General features: G+C 41.7%; 2 protein-coding genes across 2 annotated transcripts; both read left to right on the top strand.

The window, feature by feature from the left end:
* Positions 1-393: 393 nt before the first annotated feature.
* On the top strand, positions 394-1233 carry LOC118646696 (collagenase 3-like). The gene has a single exon (XM_036290148.1). The coding sequence runs from the start codon at positions 394-396 to the stop codon at positions 1231-1233; it is 840 nt and encodes a 279-aa protein (XP_036146041.1).
* A 7362-nt stretch (positions 1234-8595) lies between these two features.
* Positions 8596-10464, top strand: LOC118646695. Its single transcript, XM_036290147.1, has one exon. It carries the CDS (start codon positions 8596-8598, stop codon positions 10462-10464), a length of 1869 nt encoding a protein of 622 aa, XP_036146040.1.
* The last annotated feature ends 11753 nt before the right edge of the window (positions 10465-22217 follow it).

Here is a 22217-nt window from a genome sequence, read left to right as displayed (position 1 = left end):
TGTGTTTTCTCGAACATGTCAAGGGGGGAACCGCAAACGAATAAAATGCCGCGTCGATAAATTGCGTCTCGCCATTCGAAGTGAACACGCATATCTCGCAACATCTCGAGGAATGCGCGCCCATCTCGTAGTCGCGATCGCGATCGCGATCTCCGTCGTCGCTATTCGCTATGCCCTTGCAAACGAAAACGAACGAATCGTCAGGGAAAACACCGATTTCGCAATTAATTATCTACAGAAATATGGATATCTCAACGAGAAGATACAATCGTTTGAAACCATTGGCGGACAACGAATTCTTCAAGACTCTATTAGCTTTTTTCAAATATATTATAAATTACCAATTACCGGTGAGGTGAGCAACGAAACCTTAGATCAGATGCGTAAACCGCAATGTGGATAACCGGACATTCTTATCTTATTAAACTAAGCGACAAGGATATTCTCAATATTCAAAATCTCTACGGTAACTCGACTACCGACAAGTCGCCGAATAAACCGACATCCCCCCCGAAACTTCCAGTACCAACACCAAAGGATATTCCAAACGATCTGTGCGAAATAAAATGCATCGATGCGATATTACTGTTGAAGAAACAAATGTATATCGCGAGCGAAAAGTACGTATGGCTGGTAAGACTGGACAATAAAAAATATAACCAACCACTGGCACTTTCTACTTATTTGAAATTTTTACCTCCGAATTATACGCGCATTTCAGCCTCGTATCAAACTCTGTCCGGCGATATAATACTATTCGTGGATAATGCTATTTACAAAATGAATTATTCGAGCTTCTCGTTGGACACCAATTGGCTAAGATCATTTTCAGAATTCGGATTGCCTGCAGATGCGACGATAAACGCCGCGATAAACACCAATCGGGGACGCTCCTACGTGATATACAACGGATACATGATCGGTGAGGTGGATGACTATACCGGAGGCATCGTTAAATATTATACTATTCAAACGATATTTCCGGGAACACCGCCGAATATTACGTTAGCTTTCCGATATCTCGACGGTAACCTTTATTTCGTGTCGCAACAACAAATTTACAAATTCAACGAATTTACGGAAAACGTACTCTCGGCGAGTAAGTTCGACATACAATCGATGGGCATCGATTATCCGCGATACGGATTACTGCAACAATTGCGCGACCTCTTGCACAAATTTACGCGAAATACCGAAACAATAATGAGAGAGAGGGACAGCAATTTATTTTAGGACGCATAATCCATAGAGAACAGTTAGTCTCGCGTAATACGTCTACCGATACGCAACGTAAGAGTAGAAATAATCAACGACGATGTATTCCACATTGGCGAAACGACAATCCGATACGTTCGATGATGGTAATGCAAAACGAAAAAATTCAGATTGCACGAATAAGGAAAATACGAAGAGAAAACAAACGTAAGTACTATTATTTCACTTTTTATTTACAACGCTATTAGCCAAACAAAGTAAAATAATGATATTTAGAGATTCAACAATATCAACGCGCGATCCGATCTTCCTCGCATATTGGCGAGACGATACATGTTGACGAAAACAGGGTACAAGTACCTGAACATCGGCATCGTCGTAAAGTCACCATCGTACGTGAACATCGTACTCGTGGATTACCACGGAAAGGAAATCTCATTCACGATCGACGAGTGGAAGGAACTGGTAAAACTGAAATCTACGATAATAATGACACTCCGCTCCAACAACACAGACGACAACAACATAGAGTTACCTACAATTGGAAACAACATCTTCCTAGTTGGAAAAACAAACAATCTACCGATTCTGCGTTTGGAACATCCCTCTAATCGTTTGATCTTATTGTTTTCAACTGTAAATTGTTATGTTCGATCACGATTACTGCATCGATCGCATTGTCAAAGCGCTCTCTCCGGTGACGAAAAGTAATGTCGTTAACGCGAAAGTAAAACGTTTTCAGGAAATCGCAGCAAACGTCGATAATCCCGCTGACGGTCCGCGCGCGATCCGGGAAAGCGCGCATTTCGACAACAACGATCATTGATTGCAAACTAGCCGTTCTCTTTCATATTACCCTATATCGTAGTGAATCATATCTTTCCACTAGGCTAGCATAAGCTTTGATTGCGAAAAAAAAACGTACTTTTCAATCAGTAATATATTTATTTACATTGAATACATATTTCGATCTCGTATATATTTATTTCACATATAAGATACATATACTATTGCGAATACATCATATCATTCGCGATTACAATTTATCAATCACCGTATTAGATATCGTATGATGCAACACATTATTTTTTATTCGGAACGTTATAGCCCGAAGTGGAAGGGCCAGCTACTTCCTGTACAGTCGCGTCGACTTTATCGCTGTCCGTCGACTCGTCAAGGCGTTTTCGCTTCCTGTCCTCGTAATTGGAATAATAATTATCGCTGCCTCTGTATTGATCCCGTACTTCCCTCACGACCGATACCGTCATCAACTCATTCGCCACGATCTTGAAAAGCTTGCGCAATATTCCAAACTTGCGATCCGTCTCCGATGAGGAATAAAGAAATTGCGCACGGAAATTGGAATATTTTCACCAATCGGACTTATCTCTACTCTTTATATCTTTGACCTCGTACAGACTCACGCAAACCAAACAGTCTCCATTTTCACCAGGGGTTCTCATTACGAACACTTGCCCATCCTTTACTGTCGTTAGATTTTAAGATATCAAACCGACGTCCTGATAACCGAAAGAATTGAACATCGCGTCGAAGAACATACCCTGTGTCTTGTCATTCTTCTTCTTCTGAGATTCTTTTACCTTCTGTTCTTTGGCGTGGAAATCCGTCTGAATGGCACAATCCTCCATATCTAGCCTTAAAATATAGCCTCGAGCCTTCAGCATAAGTCTCATCTCCACAGCCGTGCGAATTCGACGTATCTCGCATTCGCATTTTACGCTCTTAGCCACCTCACATTCGCAGTTTATATTCTTGGCTATATAACTCGATAGAGATGCGATGAGCAGCCTGATATTGCGCGTCGCCGAAACAGTCGGATCCCACAGCTCCGTCAATAAATCGATTAATGAAAAATAAGCCGGTGATTCCACTCTACCCCCATCATGCGATTCGACATCCATGCCGTTTCTCACTATGCAACAAATATTTTCACATTTAATATAAATTACTATTACATAGGATTACTTTTATTACCTACCTGCAATATATACTTTGAGCAGCAACACCAACCCGTGATAAATCTAAAACTGCAGCGCTCTAAATACAATCTCTTATATATCCTCCAATTTAACACACACCGTTCAAAACAACCCGAGATTTTATTCTACAAACAAGCACACCACTTCGAATTGTGCACATCCCGAGGAAATTCATCATATCGCGCACATCCCTAAGGAATTCATGCGATTAGTTCGACCAATTAGGTTATTATTATTTTTAGCTTGCGAGACTGTATCACGCACATCCCGAGATAATTCGAGAAATAGGCCTCGACCAATTAAAAGTTGCCGAGTAAAGGCGCAAAACGGATAACAACGAGATGAATCGCTCGTCGCGCCTGAATCCGTACGGTCTTTCGTCGGAAGCGTTTTTCCGCCGGGCTTAGGCATCGTCGAAAAATAGATCGCTCTATTATGTGCTTAAATATTAAAACGTCTACCATGGATTTCCCCGTGTGAAAATAATTCACGGGGAGATCCAGAGAGAGAGAGAGAGAGAGAAAGAGAGAGAGAGAGAGAGAGAGAGAGAGAGAGAGAGAGAGAGAGAGAGAGAGATGAGTCGAGAAGAGACAACCAATTAAAAATGATGACGCGAGTAAAGGCACGCCAAAAAAATGAAAAAAAGCGCGCGACACTCACCCATCCGCGCAGATGTACGCACACGTTCCCCATGGAATTCCCCGTGCACCTCAAACCGTACGGTTTCACCAACAAAAGCGCTTCCTGTGTGCGCCTCAAACCGTACCCCCGTGCGCCTCAAGCCGTACGGTTTCACTAGCAGACACCCTTCACACCCGGCACAAAATCCCCCACTCCTACACCCCCCTCAGTTTCCACTTCTTTTACATTCCCCCCTCGACCCTCTCATCTAAATTTCTATACGGTCCTCCACTCCTTTCCCTCCCCCTCATTTCCTATTTGATTTACCTTCTCCCCGCGGTACCCGTCCAGCACCTGATCGTAAAACCCGCATAGAATAACTACTGTTCTGTTTGATAGTTTTCTAATGCTTGCTGCTGCAGCATTTCTAAAATGATGCGCTTATGCTCTGCCGTGTATTGTTATCGGCCTTCGATCATTGACTCGTACAGATCTATCGTAAGCTTATCTGTACGCAGTCCGTAAGCTCGAGCGCTTTCCCCAGGCCTTTGCTTCAGGGTATTAAAATCGAGCTGTAAATGCGTTGTGCTTCGTTTGCTCGCATAACATGCTTCCAGTTCCGTTTTTAATTGTATGAAATCGCTTATCTTTTGCGTCTGGAAATCTAACATGGCGCGTCCTTTTAATTTAGTGCATAATATTGCTCCTAATAAAGATACTTCATCCGACGGGTCTATATTTTCGATCGCGTAAGTCATTGCACTCAGAAATTCTTGCAATTTATTTACCATCGAACTCGAGTATCATGCCGCGAGCTTCTTTTAACGACAAAACTCCGCGGCCTCTCTGTCGGCGCACGTCGTCGTCTGGGTATTCGAATGCAGTTTCACGCCGGCTATATCGCGTTTGTCGAGGTGCGTTTGTACGTAGCGTTTGCGAATTCGTCTCTCGCATCTCATCGATTTCGGCGGTCAGTTTCCTGACTTCGTGCACGTAGGGCTTCCCTTATTTCCTGCACGTCTTCTCTTTGCGTAGCAGTTGTGGGTCTTGGCGCATTTGTGCTTAATTCTCGGTGCAGGTTCTATATCTCTTGTTCTGCACTGGCGCACAGTGGGGCAAAAATGACTTTTTTTGTTCAAAATTGTCTGGAGTTCTCAATTTTTAACGGAATCGAACGTACTGCGGCTCAAATTACTCGTAGAAAGATTTTGAAGAGAAGTAAGGAAGCCCATTTTAAACAAAATTTTACCCCAAAAACCTGTAACCCAATTGTTCGCGCGGGAACACTCGATCACGGTGTTTTCAGGTGTCGCGCGCGAGCGAGGATCCGAGCGGCTCGTTCGCTCGTGGAGTCCGCGTGATCTCGCCTTCTAAGTCCACCCTGAGACGCTCGTGTACGCCGGGTGTCCTGGACCGAGCAGGAGCATGATGCTCCCGTTCGCGTTCAGGATGCCGCGTCGCGATAGTCAGTCGGCCTACGATATCTGTGGTGTACAGATCGCCGTCTCCGCGCCCTGCAATTTAAGGCGGAAGCGCGTATTCTCAAGTTCTCGAGTGCATTTCTCGCATAATCAAATCGATAAAAATTCCGCGGTGTGTGACTGCGGGCGACTATCAAGAATATTATTGAATTAGTTAATTGAAAAGGCGAAGTGGTTAGATGACTGATTTAATCCAGTGAGACTATCATTCTGGACCGACGGAAACCCGTCATTGTGTACTACGACTGAAATAAAATGACGTTTCAGTGAAACTATCAATCGCTTAGTTCATTACATGCCTAACCCGCTCGTGATCATCAGGCTCACGAGATTCACGCACTCCGGACTCAGCGCTGAGTCGTTCCGGTAAATCAGATCGCATGCGCGATTGAATTCGAATCGCCGCGTGCGCGCTTGCACACCAATTAATCCATGAGATGATGCGTAGCTGATAATGCAAAGAACAAAACACATAAAACAAACGTAAAAAATTTAAAAAAAAGGGGGGGGGGATATAAAGCTGAACTCGAAGCCTCCACGTGGCACATCCTAGGTACACTCATTTCAATCAAACAGTGTAGCTAATTCGAGTCCTACTTGTTCTGCTCATCATAATTATATTCATGATTATAATCTAATGATTCCGTTCCAGTATCAATTCTTGCTCTATTGGGTTAACTTTGTGGGGTTATTGATAATTTTTGTCTCATGAGATCAATTAATGAAGAGATCTTGAGATTTTAGTCGCCGTATCGTCTGTTTCGTTCTTTGCGGCTACGCATCGTCTCATGGATTAATTGGGTTATAGATTCTTAGGGTGAAATTTTTTCAAAAATCGGCTTTCTTACTTCTTTTCAAAATCTTTTTACGAGTAATTTGAGCCGTACGTTCGATTCCGTTAAAAATTGAGAACTCCAGACAATTTTGAACCAAAAAAATCATTTTTGCCTCACTGTGCGGCGATGAACTGTTGAGTTTCCGTTTGCTCGTCGTTATTCATCGCGTTTGTTTGGAAAAATTCCGCGGTGTGTGACTGCGGGCGACTATCAAGAATATTATTGAATTAATTAATTAAAAAGGCAAAGTGGTTAGATGACTGATTTAATCCAGTGAGACTATCATTCTGGACCGCCAGAAACCCGTCATTGTGTACTACGACTGAAATAAAGTGACGTTTCAGTGAAACTATCAATCGCTTAGTTCATTACATGCCTAACCCGCTCGTGATCATCAGGCTTACGAGATCCACGCACTCCGGACTCAGCGCTGAGTCGTTCCGGTGAATCAGATTGCATGCGCGATTGAATTCGAATCGCCATGTGCGCGCTTGCACATAGAAGCTGGTCCTTCGAGCCGGATTGTGAGTGCGTGCGAAGGACGGAATCATTATCAAGATCTATCTCACAATGGCGGAGTTGATCGACACTCAATTAATGCTGCAACGCTCGATAGAACGAGCGCTTGAAAACTTTAAGAAGATCGGACGAGCTAATCTAACGCCGGCTAAGATCCGTTCAAGGATCTCCTCGCTCAAGGACCTGTGGACGCCCTACCAAGGAAATCACGTAACTCTGACGAGCTCGACTCCCGCAGCGGCCAAGGCGATGTCGGATTATTTTGTCAAGGCGCAGTTTGAAAAAACCGAAGAGAACTACAATGCTACGCTGGACCACATGCGAGATTTTCTAGCCGACTTGGAGCCTCCTGTGAGTCCAAACCAATCTCTTGAAAGTGGACATGCGACTCTATTCGCGTCCGCGTATTCGCTGTCTCATCTCCCGCCTATGCGCTTGCCTCCTTTCGACGGATCTTATTCGAAGTGGGAGACATTTTGCGATAGATTCACTTCGCTTATCATTAACAAAGTAGATTTAACTGACTTTGCGCGGATGCATTACCTTTCATCCTCATTGAAAGACCGCGCGTTTCGAGTCATCGCGAACCTTCTGATTACAGCGGATAACTTTCAAGTTGCCTGGAGCGCATTGAAAGTTTGTTTTGAGAGTAAGCGCCGGCTCATCAATAATCATATGTCAACGCTGCTCGGCCTGTCGACACTCAGTCGCTTCAGATTCGCAAGGCTTGTACGATAGCATTCACATGGCGATCTCATCGCTAAGAAAATTAGAAAGATCTCCGGAAGATCTGTGGAATGATTTTCTCGTTCATCTTTTAATTTATAAGGTAGATCCTGCGACCCTTAAAGCGTGGAATCTTCAAACAAGCCAAGTTGACTCGCCGCCAGCGTTCGCAGATCTTAAAAAATTTGTACTTAATCGAATCCGTGCGCTTGAGGAGTGTTCGTCCGCTTCATCTCCGAAGCCCGCGCCAAAATCTGCGAATTCCTCGCGTGTGAATGTCGCGACGGCTTCCACGACTCTCCCGTCGGCGTGTCCGCTTTGCAAAGCGCGTCATTACTTAAATTTATGTCCAGACTTCGTCGCGAAAAATCCGACTCAGCGACAGGAAATCGTTAAACGTTTTAAACGTTGCTTTAATTGTATGAGTAGCCAGCATACTTTGCGAGATTGTACAAGTAAGTACACGTGTCGTTCGTGTAATCAGAAGCATCATTCGATGCTTCACGTTGATTCGGAAGCGAGCACTCCTTCCGCGATAACTACGCCGTCGGTAACGTCAATGGCTCAATTTAGTACATTGAAGGTCGAGGTCGTTTCGCTATGTGCCTCCGCTCAATCAACTCGCGACTTGCAAGTTCTTTTGGCGACCGCATGGGTTACAGTAAAGGTTCCTTCCGGTCGCTCGATGACGGTGCGAGCCCTGCTCGATCAAGGCTCCGAAGCCACCTTTATATCAGAGCATCTAGCTCAATCTTTATACGCAAAACGCCTCCGGATGTCGATCTCAATTTCAGCCGTTGGCGGTACTCGCGTGGGTAAAGTACACCACGCCTCTTCAATCATAATCTCGCCGCGAGACTCAGACAATCCATCGCTTTGTACCACCGCGTACATTCTCAATTCGTTAACAGCTTACGCGCCGCGCCGCGTGACCGCATCTTCGCACTTCGCGCATCTTTCTGATTTATCGTGGGCGGACGTCGAGGAAAATTCGAGCTCCGAAAATGGGCCAGCAACTCGCCGAAATTACTAGCGGATATCGATCCGTCGGTACGCGGCTTATCACACTCCAAACCCATCGGGATCGACGACAAAATAAAGGTGCTCGGCATCGCTTGGAATCCGACGCGCGACGCATTTCAAATCAAAATCTCGACAGGAGATTTGATACCTCGAACCAAGCGCACCATTCTCTCAATGGTCGCGAAATTATACGATCCGTTAGGGTGGGTAACTCCGATTATTGTTTCTAGCAAGATTTTCATGCAACAGTTATGGCGCGCTCGAATCGGATGGGATGAGCAAATTCCTGATGATCTTTTCCATAACTGGAGCAGGCTCTACACAAGGCTTTCGCATCTCAACAACCTGCATCTTTCTCGGTGGACCGGAATAACCGCGGAAACATCTCAAGTGGAATTGCATGGTTTCGCCGACGCTTCCACACTCGCGTACGCTGCCGCGGTATACCTCAAGGTCACATCTGCTACCGGTCAAATTACAATATCCCTGCTCGCGGGAAAATCAAAGATCGCGTCGATCTCTCCCCTTACCGTTCCTCGCCTTGAGCTATCAGCCGCGCTGCTTCTAACTCGTCTAACGAACTTCGTTCAACGTTCGCTTCCCATCGAACCCGTGTCCGTCACGTGCTGGATGGATTCGACTATCGTCCTCGCGTGGATACGCTCTCATCCATCTCGATGGAAAGTTTTCGTTGCTAATCGAGTACACGAAATTCAGTCTGGTTTGCCGGACGCTGAATGGCGTCACGTGCCTACTCAGGAAAACCCCGCGGACTGTGCGTCGCGAGGATTATGTGGCGATGAACTGCTCGCTCATTCTCTTTGGTGGCAAGGGTCCTGGCTTGCGAAGGCGAGAGGAGAATGGCCCGAGGAGCCTCTGCCGAAGCCTGTCGATTCCCAAGTCGAAGCGAAGATTATCGTTTCGCATGTCTTGCAGACGCGCGCTCCGTGGGATCTTTCTTCGCGATACGCGTCGTGGGCCACCTTGATCAGCGTTACTGCATATATTATCAGATTCATCGATGCATGTTGTCGTCGTCGAGGCGATGATCAATCTATCAAGTTACTGGGGCGTGCCCTCTCCTCCGCCGAATGTAGCTTAGCTAAAACGTTTTGGATCAAGCGAATTCAATCGGAATTGTATTTAAACGAAATCAATAGACTAACTAATCATCAAAACGTCGCATCTAAAAGCTCTATCGTTAGTCTACGCCCATTTCTCGATCAGGACGGCGTTGTGCGTGTTGGGGATCGCTTACGACACGCCCTCATTCCCTTTCGCGTGCGACATCCGATATTACTTTTCTCGCACCCGTTAGTGCATCTTATTATCTCGCAAGCGCATCTACGTGTCTTGCACGGTGGAACGCAGCTCACTATGAGCACTCTTCGTCAAGATTATTGGATCATTCGCGCGCGAAGCCTCGTGAGATCCGTGATTCATAAATGCCTGATCTGCGCTCGAGAACGTGCCGCGGTGCCCACGCAACTCATGGGCGATCTGCCGTCTATGCGCGTTTCACCCTCGCCGCGCAGTTTTGCGCAATGTGGCGTCGATTATGCTGGGCCGGTTCAGGTACGCGCATCCGCCGGTCGAGGTGTTGCATCGCGAAAGGCCTACATTGCTTTGTTCGTTTGTCTCGCCACGCGCGCGATCCATTTAGAATTGGTTAGCGATTACTCGTCTCCCGCTTTCCTAAATGCGTATGTGAGATTCTGCTTGCGTCGAGGTCTTCCGCGCACCATGTACTCAGATAACGGGACGACCTTTGTCGGTGCTGAGAAAGAACTTAAGAAAGCCTATCATTCAGCTCTTCGCAATCCTCAATTTTTAAATAAAACCGCGTGTGACAACGTTCAGTGGCTGTTTATTCCGCCATCCGCGCCGCATTTTGGCGGGATGTGGAAAGCCGGCGTGCGTAGCGTGAAACATCACTTACGTCGCGTCATCGACAAACATACCCTTTTTGTTCGAAGAATTTTCTACGCTCTTATGCACCATCGAGGCGTGCTTAAACTCGCGCCCCATCGCTCCCTTGTCTGAGGCTTTCGACGATTATGATTATTTAACGCCAGGACATTTTTTGATCGGTTCGGCTCTCACCGTCGCTCCGGAACCATCAATACTTCACCTCAACGAAAATCGCTTATCACGTTGGCAGATCGTTCGTCATATGGCCGAACGATTTTAGAAAATGTGGGGACATGACTACGTGAACACATTGCAACAGCGGAGCAAATGGCGCCGCCCTCGACCTTCGTTGAAAATCGGGCAACTTGTGCTTTTGCGCGACACTTTGTTGTCTCCCTGTAAATGGCATCTCGGGCGTATTACGCGCCTTCATCCCGGATCAGACGGTCTCACCCGTGTCGTTACGGTGAAAACCGCGAAGTCCGAATTCCGACGTCCGATCGGTCAGCTTTGCCTGTCGAGGGTGATGAATAATAATTTCCCTCTGTATCGCGTTTCGGTGCGCGTATTTTTATAGATGTAAATTATAATTCATAGTTATAATTCATAGTTATAATCCATAGAAATAAGTTAGTTAAGTTGCGTATCAGCTAGCCTAAACGAGCGGCTGAACTTCGGTCATTATTGTACTTATCTCTTCAACGTTTGAACTGTAAAAGTCTTAAAGCTTTCCCCTTGGAGTTATTGTTTTGTTCGCACGTGTGTTCAGCGAGGATCATCCTTTGGTCACCCTCTCGTTGTTATATTTCAGTTTTCTTTCATTATTTATTTTATAGGCTTTAGCGTTTGCGATCGTTATATTGAAATCCGCGCTTTTAAGGCGGGCGGTATGTTCGCGCGGGAACACTCGATCACGGTGTTTTCGGGTGTCGCGCGCGAGCGAGGATCCGAGCGGCTCGTTCGCTCGTGGAGTCCGCGTGGTCTCGCCTTCTAAGTCCACCCTGAGACGCTCGTGTACGCCGGGTGTCCTGGACCGAGCAGGAGCATGATGCTCCCGTTCGCGTTCAGGATGCCGCGTCGCGATAGTCAGTCGGCTTACGATATCTGTGGTGTACAGATCGCCGTCTCCGCGCCCTGCAATTTAAGGCGGAAGCGCGTATTCTCAAGTTCTCGAGTGCATTTCTCGCATAATCGAATCGATAAAAATTCCGCGGTGTGTGACTGCGGGCGACTATCAAGAATATTATTGAATTAGTTAATTGAAAAGGCGAAGTGGTTAGATGACTGATTTAATCCAGTGAGACTATCATTCTGGACCGACGGAAACCCGTCATTGTGTACTACGACTGAAATAAAATGACGTTTCAATGAAACTATCAATCGCTTAGTTCATTACATGCCTAACCCGCTCGTGATCATCAGGCTCACGAGATTCACGCACTCCGGACTCAGCGCTGAGTCGTTCCGGTAAATCAGATCGCATGCGCGATTGAATTCGAATCGCCGCGTGCGCGCTTGCACACCAATTAATCCATGAGATGATGCGTAGCTGATAATGCAAAGAACAAAACACATAAAACAAACGTAAAAAATTTAAAAAAAAGGGGGGGGATATAAAGCTGAACTCGAAGCCTCCACGTGGCACATCCTAGGTACACTCATTTCAATCAAACAGTGTAGCTAATTCGAGTCCTACTTGTTCTGCTCATCATAATTATATTCATGATTATAATCTAATGATTCCGTTCCAGTATCAATTCTTGCTCTATTGGGTTAACTTTGTGGGGTTATTGATAATTTTTGTCTCATGAGATCAATTAATGAAGAGATCTTGAGATTTTAGTCGCCGTATCGTCTGTTTCGTTCTTTGCGGCTACGCATCGTCTCATGGATTAATTGGGTTATAGATTCTTAGGGTGAAATTTTTTCAAAAATCGGCTTTCTTACTTCTTTTCAAAATCTTTTTACGAGTAATTTGAGCCGTACGTTCGATTCCGTTAAAAATTGAGAACTCCAACAATTTTGAACCAAAAAAATCATTTTTGCCCCACTGTGCGGCGATGAACTGTTGAGTTTCCGTTTGCTCGTCGTTATTCATCGCGTTTGTTTGGAAAAATTCCGCTGAGTCGAAAATGTCGGACTCGTAGGAAGTGAGTGAAAACTCGCCTCGTGATGAAATGCGGCTAGGAGTGCGGCTCTGGTACGGTCTCGTCCGTCGTTCTACACGGTGTTGTCGTGTCGCGTTGAGTTTGTTATAGTGAAATAAACTCGCGTCGAGGTTCGCGAATGGGAATTCTCGTTCGCGGACGACGTTTTCGGGTAGTTCGCTATTGTAAGGGTCTAGTTCCCTACGGATTCTGTCACGTGCTTCTATGAAGTCTTGTGCTCAATAATGAATAGCTTGGGTGGCTTGCTCGCTATGCAACCACGAGTCGTTTGCTATAGCAGCGTTGTTATTTTCCAACATTCACGCCTATTAATTACGTTTACGATAACCGCTTTTCGATTATCGGGGGATCAGCACGTTAGGCTATCAAGGCTTATCGCATTGCCCTTCGTTTACGCTTTTACAAAATTGTCTTTCGACTTATAATAACACTGCGCTTCGCTCTATGCCGTCAGCTGTGTAGTGCGGTGGTAGGTCGGTGCTCCGGTGTCGCTAATAACGCTGCGTTGGGTGTTGGGCCGTGGCTGAGTTTTGCTCGGCGGGCTCGTTCGGTCCATCTTCTCTCGGCTCGTGACGTAGATCCCTTGGCCTTTGATTGTAGTTGACTTCGTAAATGCACTTCCTTCTTGGCAGTCGAATCCTACCGCTGCCACCAATTTTCTTGTACCTTTCAGTGCAACAAAGATAATTTCGGGATCGTGTCTGCCCAAGGAGTTGAAACTCGCGGAGGAAGTACTGCGAGGGCCAGGTCCACAAGTAACGAGAGTTTTATATAAAGTCTCGTCTTTATATAAAAAGCGTTGTTTATTCTGTATAATGTACAGATTGGCTTTCAACACGTGCGGTAATCGGTGAGGCCGCGTCCTGTTGTATGTGTATGTCGATAAGACTCGGCGAGAACTTGATAGCTCGCCTGACGCTTCGTCGCTTTGTAGTATGAAGTATATCTGAGTCTCAACGTACTGAGATTTGTGTGATCCGAAGTAGTAACACACGTGACACGCGTATTAGCGTGAACGATTAATAACTGGTCACCCTGTCTATTAATTGGCAGTTGTTTATATAGTTCACGGAAAGTGTCAGTTGGAGGGGTAATAGGCCCTCGATACGATTATGGCCGCGCGCATCCAGCGCGCGGGAAATATTCTAATATTTTATTATAATAATATATAGTTGGAGTGATTCTGTCTCACTCACAACAATGGTTTTTATGGCTGTGAACGATGCACACAGAAAGAAGCACATCTTTTTCGTTCAATAATATTTAATGAAATTGACAGCAAATTGAGAACTAATAAAAATTTTTTGTTACAAACGCAACATCACAAGGTTTTTTCATCTTTAGCAGAAATTGATTTTCTTATGGTTACGGGATTTATATTGGACTCAATGCATTCAGTTTATCTGGGAATTATGAAAAGAATACTTGTTCAATTAGTGCAAGGAAATTATTAAGTTAGATGCAAGGAGAGATAATCTTTTATCAGAAAGGTTGTAGTCGTTGCGTATGCGTATTCCTGTGGATTTTTCAAGAAAACCACAATGTTTGAATAAAATTAAAAAATGGAAAGCTACAGAATTACGTTTGTTTCTCTTATACAGGGTGTTTGGTAAAGATTTATGCAATTTTTATAAGCAGGTAGAGCGCATTAAACTGAAGATAAAATCCTCATCGTTTTTCCACTTTCGCAATAGTTAACGAGTTATAGACTTGTAAAATTTTCTGTATTAGCCCGGCCTACCGGCAAATGCAAGCACGCCGAGCGCCCGATCGCGGCAGCCGCCCCTCCCTAGCGCTTGAACCTTGAGCGCGCGGGAGGAGTTGTTACAACGAGCGGCAATGGCTACGCACAATGTGTACGTGTACATACATGTGTACAAAAAATATCAGTTCTAATGTTTAAAGAAGCAATTACTAAATTTATTTTTTTTAATAAATAATGATTATTTTTAATAAAAATTTTTTTTTGGTGATAGTCTTAAATGTCGTAAACTGTCATAAATTTTAAAAGAAGCTATTATCATGCTCAAAAACAAATTTATCCTTCTTTAAACAACATTAGAAAATTTTATCGATTAAAATGGAAATAACAACCAAATAAAATGTTTGTTTCAACTTTATATTCTTAATTAAAAATTAAATAACAAGGATATTTATATTTTTAATAAAATTAATCCTTGTGATAGACTTATAATACACGGAAAAAACTTTATGGTAAAAATTACTATGGTAAGTAGTAAACGCGTGACAAGAAGGAATTATGAAAATTTTTATTATGTTTTTTATCAAATTACGATAATATTTACACTACTTATATGGTATAACTCTCTGAAATTTCTTCTTACAGTTCGTGGTTACTATCATAGATAATAAATCATACATAATTTTACTATAAAATTTTCTCCGTGTAGATTTACAAATATATGAATTTATTAAATGTTTGAAAACTTATAAACAATATTTATTTAATTCAAGAAAATTTTAGTATGTAATGTGTGTGTGTGTGTGTGTGTGTGTGTGTGTGTGTGTGTGTGTGTGTGTGTGTGTGTGTACATACACGAAAATGTTAAACATTATTTGTTTTGTGTAAAGTGAGGTGTTTATTATCAATAGAATATTCTTTTCAACCGTTAAAAATAAGATAATTATTAAAAAAGAATAAAATTAAAAATGAATAATTGATTTTCTTAAAACTAGAATCATATTTTTCTACGTGTATTGTATAGTAATCAGCATGAATAATAATAGTGATATAAAATCGCGAACTAAGGAATGATTATTCATTTTCCTGACACAAAGTGATTATTATTCTTTTCTCGCACACACACACACACACACATACACACACACACACACACACACACACACACACACACACACACACCAAACACACACACACATTACATACTAAATTTTCTTGAATTAAATAAATATTGTTTATAAGTTTTCAAACATTTAATAAATTCATATATTCGTAAATCTACACGGAGAAAATTTTATAGTAAAATTATGTATGATTTATTATTTATGATAGTAACCACAAACTGTAAGAAGAAATTTCAGAGAATTATATCATATAAGTAATGTAAATATTATCGTAATTTGATGAAAAACATAATAAAAATTTTCATAATTTCTCCTTGTCACGCGTTTATTACTTACCATAATAATTTTTACCATAAAGTTTTTTCCGTGTATTATAAGTCTATCACAAGGATTAATTTTATTAAAAATATAAATATCCTCGTTATTTAATTTTTAATTAAGAATATAAAGTTGAAACAAACATTTTATTTGGTTGTTATTTCCATTTTAATCGATAAAATTTTCTAATATTGTTTAAAGAAGAATAAATTTATTTTTCAGCACATGATAATACTTTCTTTTAAAATTTATGACAGTTTACAACATTTAAGACTATCATCAAAAAAATATTTTTTATTAAAAATAATCATTATTTATAAAAAAAAATAAATTTAGTAATTGCTTCTTTAAGCATTAAAATTGATATTTTTTTGTACACATGTATGTACACGTACACATTGTGCGTAGCCATTGCCGCTTGTTGTAACAACTCCCCCCGCGCGCCTAGCAATCTCAAGGTTCAAGCGCTAGGGAGGGGCGGCCACCGCGGTCGGGCGCTTGACGTGCTTGCATTTGCCAGTAGGCCGGGCTAATACAGAAAATTTTACAAGTCTATAACTTGTTAACTATTGCGAAAATGGAAAAACGATGAGGATTTTATGTTCAGCTTAATGCGCTCTACCTGCTTATAAAAATTGCATAAATCTTTACCAAACACCCTGTATATTGGTCCTTTTATTTTTAATGAAATTATTTTGAATAATTTTGTTGAATACTTTCTCATCCTTTATTCAACCGTGTTTATTCTTTCACATTCCAAGTTAGCAATTCAGTTATGTAATTATGCACAGTTTTTATTAATACAATTTGTTAAGGCTTTTGATAACTTTTTTGGACCAGGCTTTAAAATTTTCAACGTTCAAAGTCTTATTCATCTTCCAGATAATGTAAGAAATTTTGGCAAATCATTAGATGAGCTAAGCGCGTTTAATTTTGAAAATTTATTTGGAAAAATAAAAAGATTTTTTTGTTCTGGAAATAAACCATTATCACAATTGTCACGACAACTTTCTGAAAATTATTTCAATTGTTTTGAATAAATTTTCACTAACAACAAGTTGAAATTAAAACGTGAGCATAAATGTGGACCACTTTTTGATAATACAGATATTATAAATCAATATGAAGAAATAATTTTTGATAAGTATCACTTTGTGTTGTATAATGGTGCCATTCAAGTTAGCCACGTAGATGGGACAGGCGCTTCTGTCAGCGCCCATGGGACAGGCGCTGACAGAAGCGCAAAGAGCGACACCTGCGTAAGAAAGAAGATACTATGTAGAGGCGGAGGACCGGCAGTACGCACCGGGACCGTAAATAAAGCACATGTTCTATTATTCGCAAGTACGATATTTGTCCTTCCCTTCCAACTCTCCGCAAATAATACATGGTGGCACAAGTGGGATTTGCAAAGAAGAAAGCGATCATACACAAAAGGCAAGGGCAACGGAAAACCGAGACCCTCGCTTGAATGGGATAAAGGAAATCATCGTCCGCGTGAGAAAAAGGAGACAAGATGTTCGACACGAAGGCGGTGATTGTGCAGCCAGGAGTGGCTCTCCCAGAACCATTCGACTTTAACAAACCCCAAAGCTGGGATACATATAAATCCCGGTTCAACCGCTATTGCATAGTGGCGGGGGTGACAAGTTCAGAGCAACAGGTAAATTCGTTACTGTACGCGATGGGACCGAGAGCGGAAACCATTTCTATTTCGTTCAATTTGAGTGAAACAGACACGAAAGATATTGTTAAGGTAAAGGAGAAGTTTGACGGCTTCTTCAACGGAAGAAAGAATATTATCTACGAACGGGCAAGATTCAATATGCGCGTGCAATTCCCGGTGGAAAGCATGGAAGATTTGATCACAGACTTGTGCAAGTTAGCAGATTCGTGTGAGTACGAAAACTTTCGTGAACAATTAATTCGCGACCGGATCGTTGTGGGCGTAGCCGACCGACGACTTTCGGAGAGGTTGCAGCTTTTCGGTGGTTTAGACTATAAAAAAGCCGTGGAAGTAGCTAGAAGCTATGAGACAGTACAAAGACAGAACCAATTGTTACGTGCAGATACAGCGACAACCGGAACGGCGGTAAATCGAGTACAAAATAAGACCAAGGCAAGTAAAGGAAAAAATTATTCCATGCCGTGGAAGTGCTACGGCTGCGGAAGTGAAAAAAACATACAAAGGAAGAATGCCCTGCGCGTAATTCAAAGTGCTATAAATGTGCTAAAGAAGGCTATTGGGCAAAGGTGTGCAAGTCCGGGAAGGCGGATAGCAAGTCTGAGAAGATTAAACCCAAGACTGCCGTACGTCAAGTGGAAGATGACTCCCGTACAGACCCATTTTTCGTGGCAACAGTGGGCCAATCACAGGCTCCGTCAGACGAGCCGTGGCTGACTAAAGTGACAATAAATGACGTTACAATTTGTTTTCAACTAGATTGACGTAATCTTAATTACGGATGAAGTGTACAAAAAAAATAAACAAACCTTCGGTAAATTATACCCGGTGGATCGTAACCTAGAAAGTGCTTCTCGAGATTTACTAAAGTGTATCGGCATGTTTATTGCCAAGCTTAGTTACTGAAACCGGGTGCAAAATGCAAACGTGTTCGTCGTAAAAGAATTACGGCAAAATTTATGACCGCGCCCATGGGACAGGTGCTGACGGAAGCGCAAAGAGCGACACCTGCGTAAGAAGGAAGATACTATGTAGAGGCGGGGGACCGGCAGTACGCACCGGGACCGTAAATAAAGCACACGTTCCTATTATTCGCGAGTACGATATTTGTCCTTCCCTTCCAAGTCCCCGCGAATAATACATTTTGTAATTCGTCATCAATCTGATTCTGATTGTTATGCATTATTAGAAGATGGGGTCATTGTAAAGATTTATAATATTGTCACCAAGAGCTCGCAACATATCAATTTAATTTGTAAACACCCAGACAACACGCATGTCTAAAAGACGTCTTTAAGACGTCTTAAAAGAGACGTCTTTGAGACTTTATCAAAAGACATTTTTATGACGTCTTAAAATCGTCTTATTTTAGACGTCTCTCTCAAGACGTATAAAATACATCTTTTTTAAGACATCTTATTTGAGACGTCTTTACGACGTCTTAGAAAGACGTTTTTAAGACGTCGAATGACTCACATAATCAAATTTGCCGTGTGATGCGATCAAGTCGGTTGACGTGCTTATCCCGTATCAATTTTTCGAACTTTCGCACGTATCGCGTGTGTGTTGGGACGTTTTGTCTCGGTTTGCTGTGTAACGCAGCCGAGTGTGTATACGTTAATACAACATAATTTTTTAATTCTCGTACATATCGCGGGTGTAGGTTGTTATTGGAAATAATTAACCTTTGTAACAACGTTTCTGACAACAGTTTGACAATTAATAAACCGGACGATAATAGTGTTGCGCTTAAGTTGCTGTAAAATATGTGACTGAATCCAGTATCTCTGTAAAATTCTGTAATTTCCAATCACAAAAACATGAAATAAAATTGAAATATATGATATAAAATTTTTTATTCAAAAAAAAAATTTTTTTTAATAATAAAATAAAAATAATAAAATATAAATATAAAGTATTTTATTTAAAATAATTAAAAATAAAAAATAATAAACCTAGCTTTTGAAATCCCTGGCGGAAAAATTTTTTACAAAATTCTAAAAAACTACAAAAATTTACAAAAGTGTGTTTCAAATTTAGTATTTTTCTGTAGAAACTACAAAAAAATGCTAGAATTAGAATACTTTTGTAAATTTTTGTAGTTTTTTAGAATTTTGTAAAAATTTTTGCGCCAGGGATGTCTAAAATAATTTTTATATAAAACGTCTCAAAAACGTCATAAATAAAAAAAATTAGACGTCTTTTAGACGTCTTAAATCGGATCATAAGACGTCTTAAAGACGTCTGAAAAACGTCTTTCTGATAGTTTTATAAGACGTCTTATAGAAATATAAGACGTCTTTTAGACGTTTTTAAGACGTCATAATGTTCTCTGGGCAGTTTATAAAATATGATAACTATTTCAGTTATCTTTGTGAATCTCGGAAATTACAAATATTTAGAATTAATAACTTGTAAGATTTATTTAAAATAATTAATTTGTCACAAATAAAAGCTAAATGCATTGTGTTTGAAGACAATACTTTCTGTATTGCACATTCTCTTTTACATACAGTCACTATGTAACCTAAATAAGCAAATATATATTTTTTAAATTTATAATTCTTTTTTTATGTTTTTATAAATACCTTTGATATACTATATATTTTTTACAAGTAAAGAATTTAAGTAACATTTTAATACTTTTGTAACGGTATTGTTCAATAGATAAAAAATGCTGAAGTGTTGCAGAAATGTTTTGGTTATTTTTACAAAGATAGTAAAAATGTAATATGAAAATGTTTCGAACGTTTAGATGAAGAATTATTCAATAGTAGAATTTGTCAAAGAGAGCACAGTAGAAATAATTCTTTCCTCTTGGATTCTACCTAATAATAAAACTACATTGTGACCTAAAGGCATAAACCGATCAGTTTTAAAAATATATTTAAAGAGTCTAATTAAACCCAGTGGCGATTGGTCTATTGTTGAAATAAGAATTCTGGGACATGTAGGTATAGTCCTTTTCTTTTTCATTATTCCTATTAAGTAACAAACTTATAATACTTTCATGTATAAGTAATGCTTCAACACAATCTTATTTAATTGTTAAGAAAAAAACTCACATTGGATTTATATACTTATATAATAGTACATTTTCTTATGTAAATTTAATTTTTTGTTGGTAATAATATTGTTTACGAACCGCGTTTCTAGCGGCTGACAGCGACCGCGCGGTCCGGCCGACCACCCGCCGGGCCGAACATCGGGCAAGCGTGCCCGCCATAAAACTCCACGCCACCGAGATGACGCGCATCTTCCTTCCTCTCGAGCCAGCATCCCGATCGGAAGGGATACGTCATCGAGAGGAGGCCGAGGACCGCCGAAGATTTCCGAGCAGCTGTCGGGGACTATATATAAGCCCGCCCGGCAGCAATAATCTTCACTTCTCACATCCCGTCCGAACCCGTTCCGACGAGAAGCCAGACTTAGAGCTACGACCCACGGTGGAGTGTTCTCCGTCATCGCCGAGAGTTCTCGGCCTAACTCCTTTCCTCCCTTTGCTGGCAAGTCACGGGATAGAGCGTGCTCTGTCTCCGCCGAGAGCTCTCGGCCGCTAGCTACCATCCTTACCCAAGATTCTCGCGGCCCGGTAACCGGCACGGAGTATTCTCCGTCTGCCCCTGAGCGTACTCGGGGCCGACGCCGTTCCCCAAAACCAGCCAACGCTCCGCAGAATTGCCGAAGCAATTCTAAGAAAAGCTCGGGAACGCGAGACGACCGCTCCCGCACCGCGCGCTCGCCGATCCCCGAACACCCGGAACCGAAAACACCGCTCCCGCGCCGCGCACCCGCCGGTCACCGAACTCCGAGCCTCGAGCTCGAGGCGCGTACCGCCCGCCGCACTGCGCGCTCCGCGGAAATCCCGCCGAACCGAACAGCTGATCGGCCGGCCGTCACGCGTACCGTCGCAGACTATTGTAAGATACCGTTGTACATAACGCGCAGCCAGATTATTGTAAATTCATCGCACCGTGTAAATAATCGCGAAGTTAATGTAATCTAAAATAGCAATAAACTTGTGTCATTAACCGACCACCACGTTTTGCTATCTCTGAGCCCCTTTTCGCCCTAAACCCTTCCCGACGAGCTAAAGTTCCGCGCGAAAAACGGTCGTTACAATGTTATATAAAATATATTTTGAAACAAATTTAAAACAGTTTTTTAAAAATATTTATCAGTTAAATGGTACAGTTGTAAAAAAAATAAACTTTCAGGAATATCATTATAACGTCGGTAAATTTGGAGTTACCGATCTGCAGTATCATTCAAACTATGTTGCGTAAGAGGGAGTTGTTGACGGTGGCAACCACCAGTAGCATCCGAACGCGCTTATTTCCTTTTTTTCTTAGTCAGTCACTTTTTGTTTTTTCGAGTCTTTTTCGGTCTGACAAGGGGACCTTACGACCATGGAACACCGATTTTTTTTATACTTATAGGATTTGAAGATCAGTACCCGGACTTCAATTTCCTAAAGCAGTACGATGCGTTTCTCAAAAATACTCGAGAAAATCGATTTTGAAGATTTCCGATATCTGTAAGTACAGAAAATTTTAACCTATTGTCAGAGCCGCTCGTAGCCGAGCGCACAGAGCTCTAGTTTCGTAAGCGCGGAGTCGCTGGTTCGATTCTCGCTCTGGCCTCAATTTTTTTTTCATAAGTTAATAAAGTTTTTTTTTTAATCCTATATCTTAACATTTATCAAATTGAAATGCTAATTAATTATTAAATATTTATTTGTTATTTTTTAAATAAAAATTAAATTGGCTCATGTAATACTGACGAGTAATGTCAAATGTATTTATTATTAATATATTTTATAACATACATGAATTAATAACTCATAAAAATTAAACAACCATTTTTATAAATATTATTTTTGTTTTTTA

This window comes from Monomorium pharaonis, chromosome 7, assembly GCF_013373865.1.
Source record: "Monomorium pharaonis isolate MP-MQ-018 chromosome 7, ASM1337386v2, whole genome shotgun sequence".
Taxonomy (NCBI): domain Eukaryota; kingdom Metazoa; phylum Arthropoda; class Insecta; order Hymenoptera; family Formicidae; genus Monomorium; species Monomorium pharaonis.
Note: the sequence above shows the minus strand (reverse complement) of the source record. Positions and strands in the feature narration are given on the sequence as shown.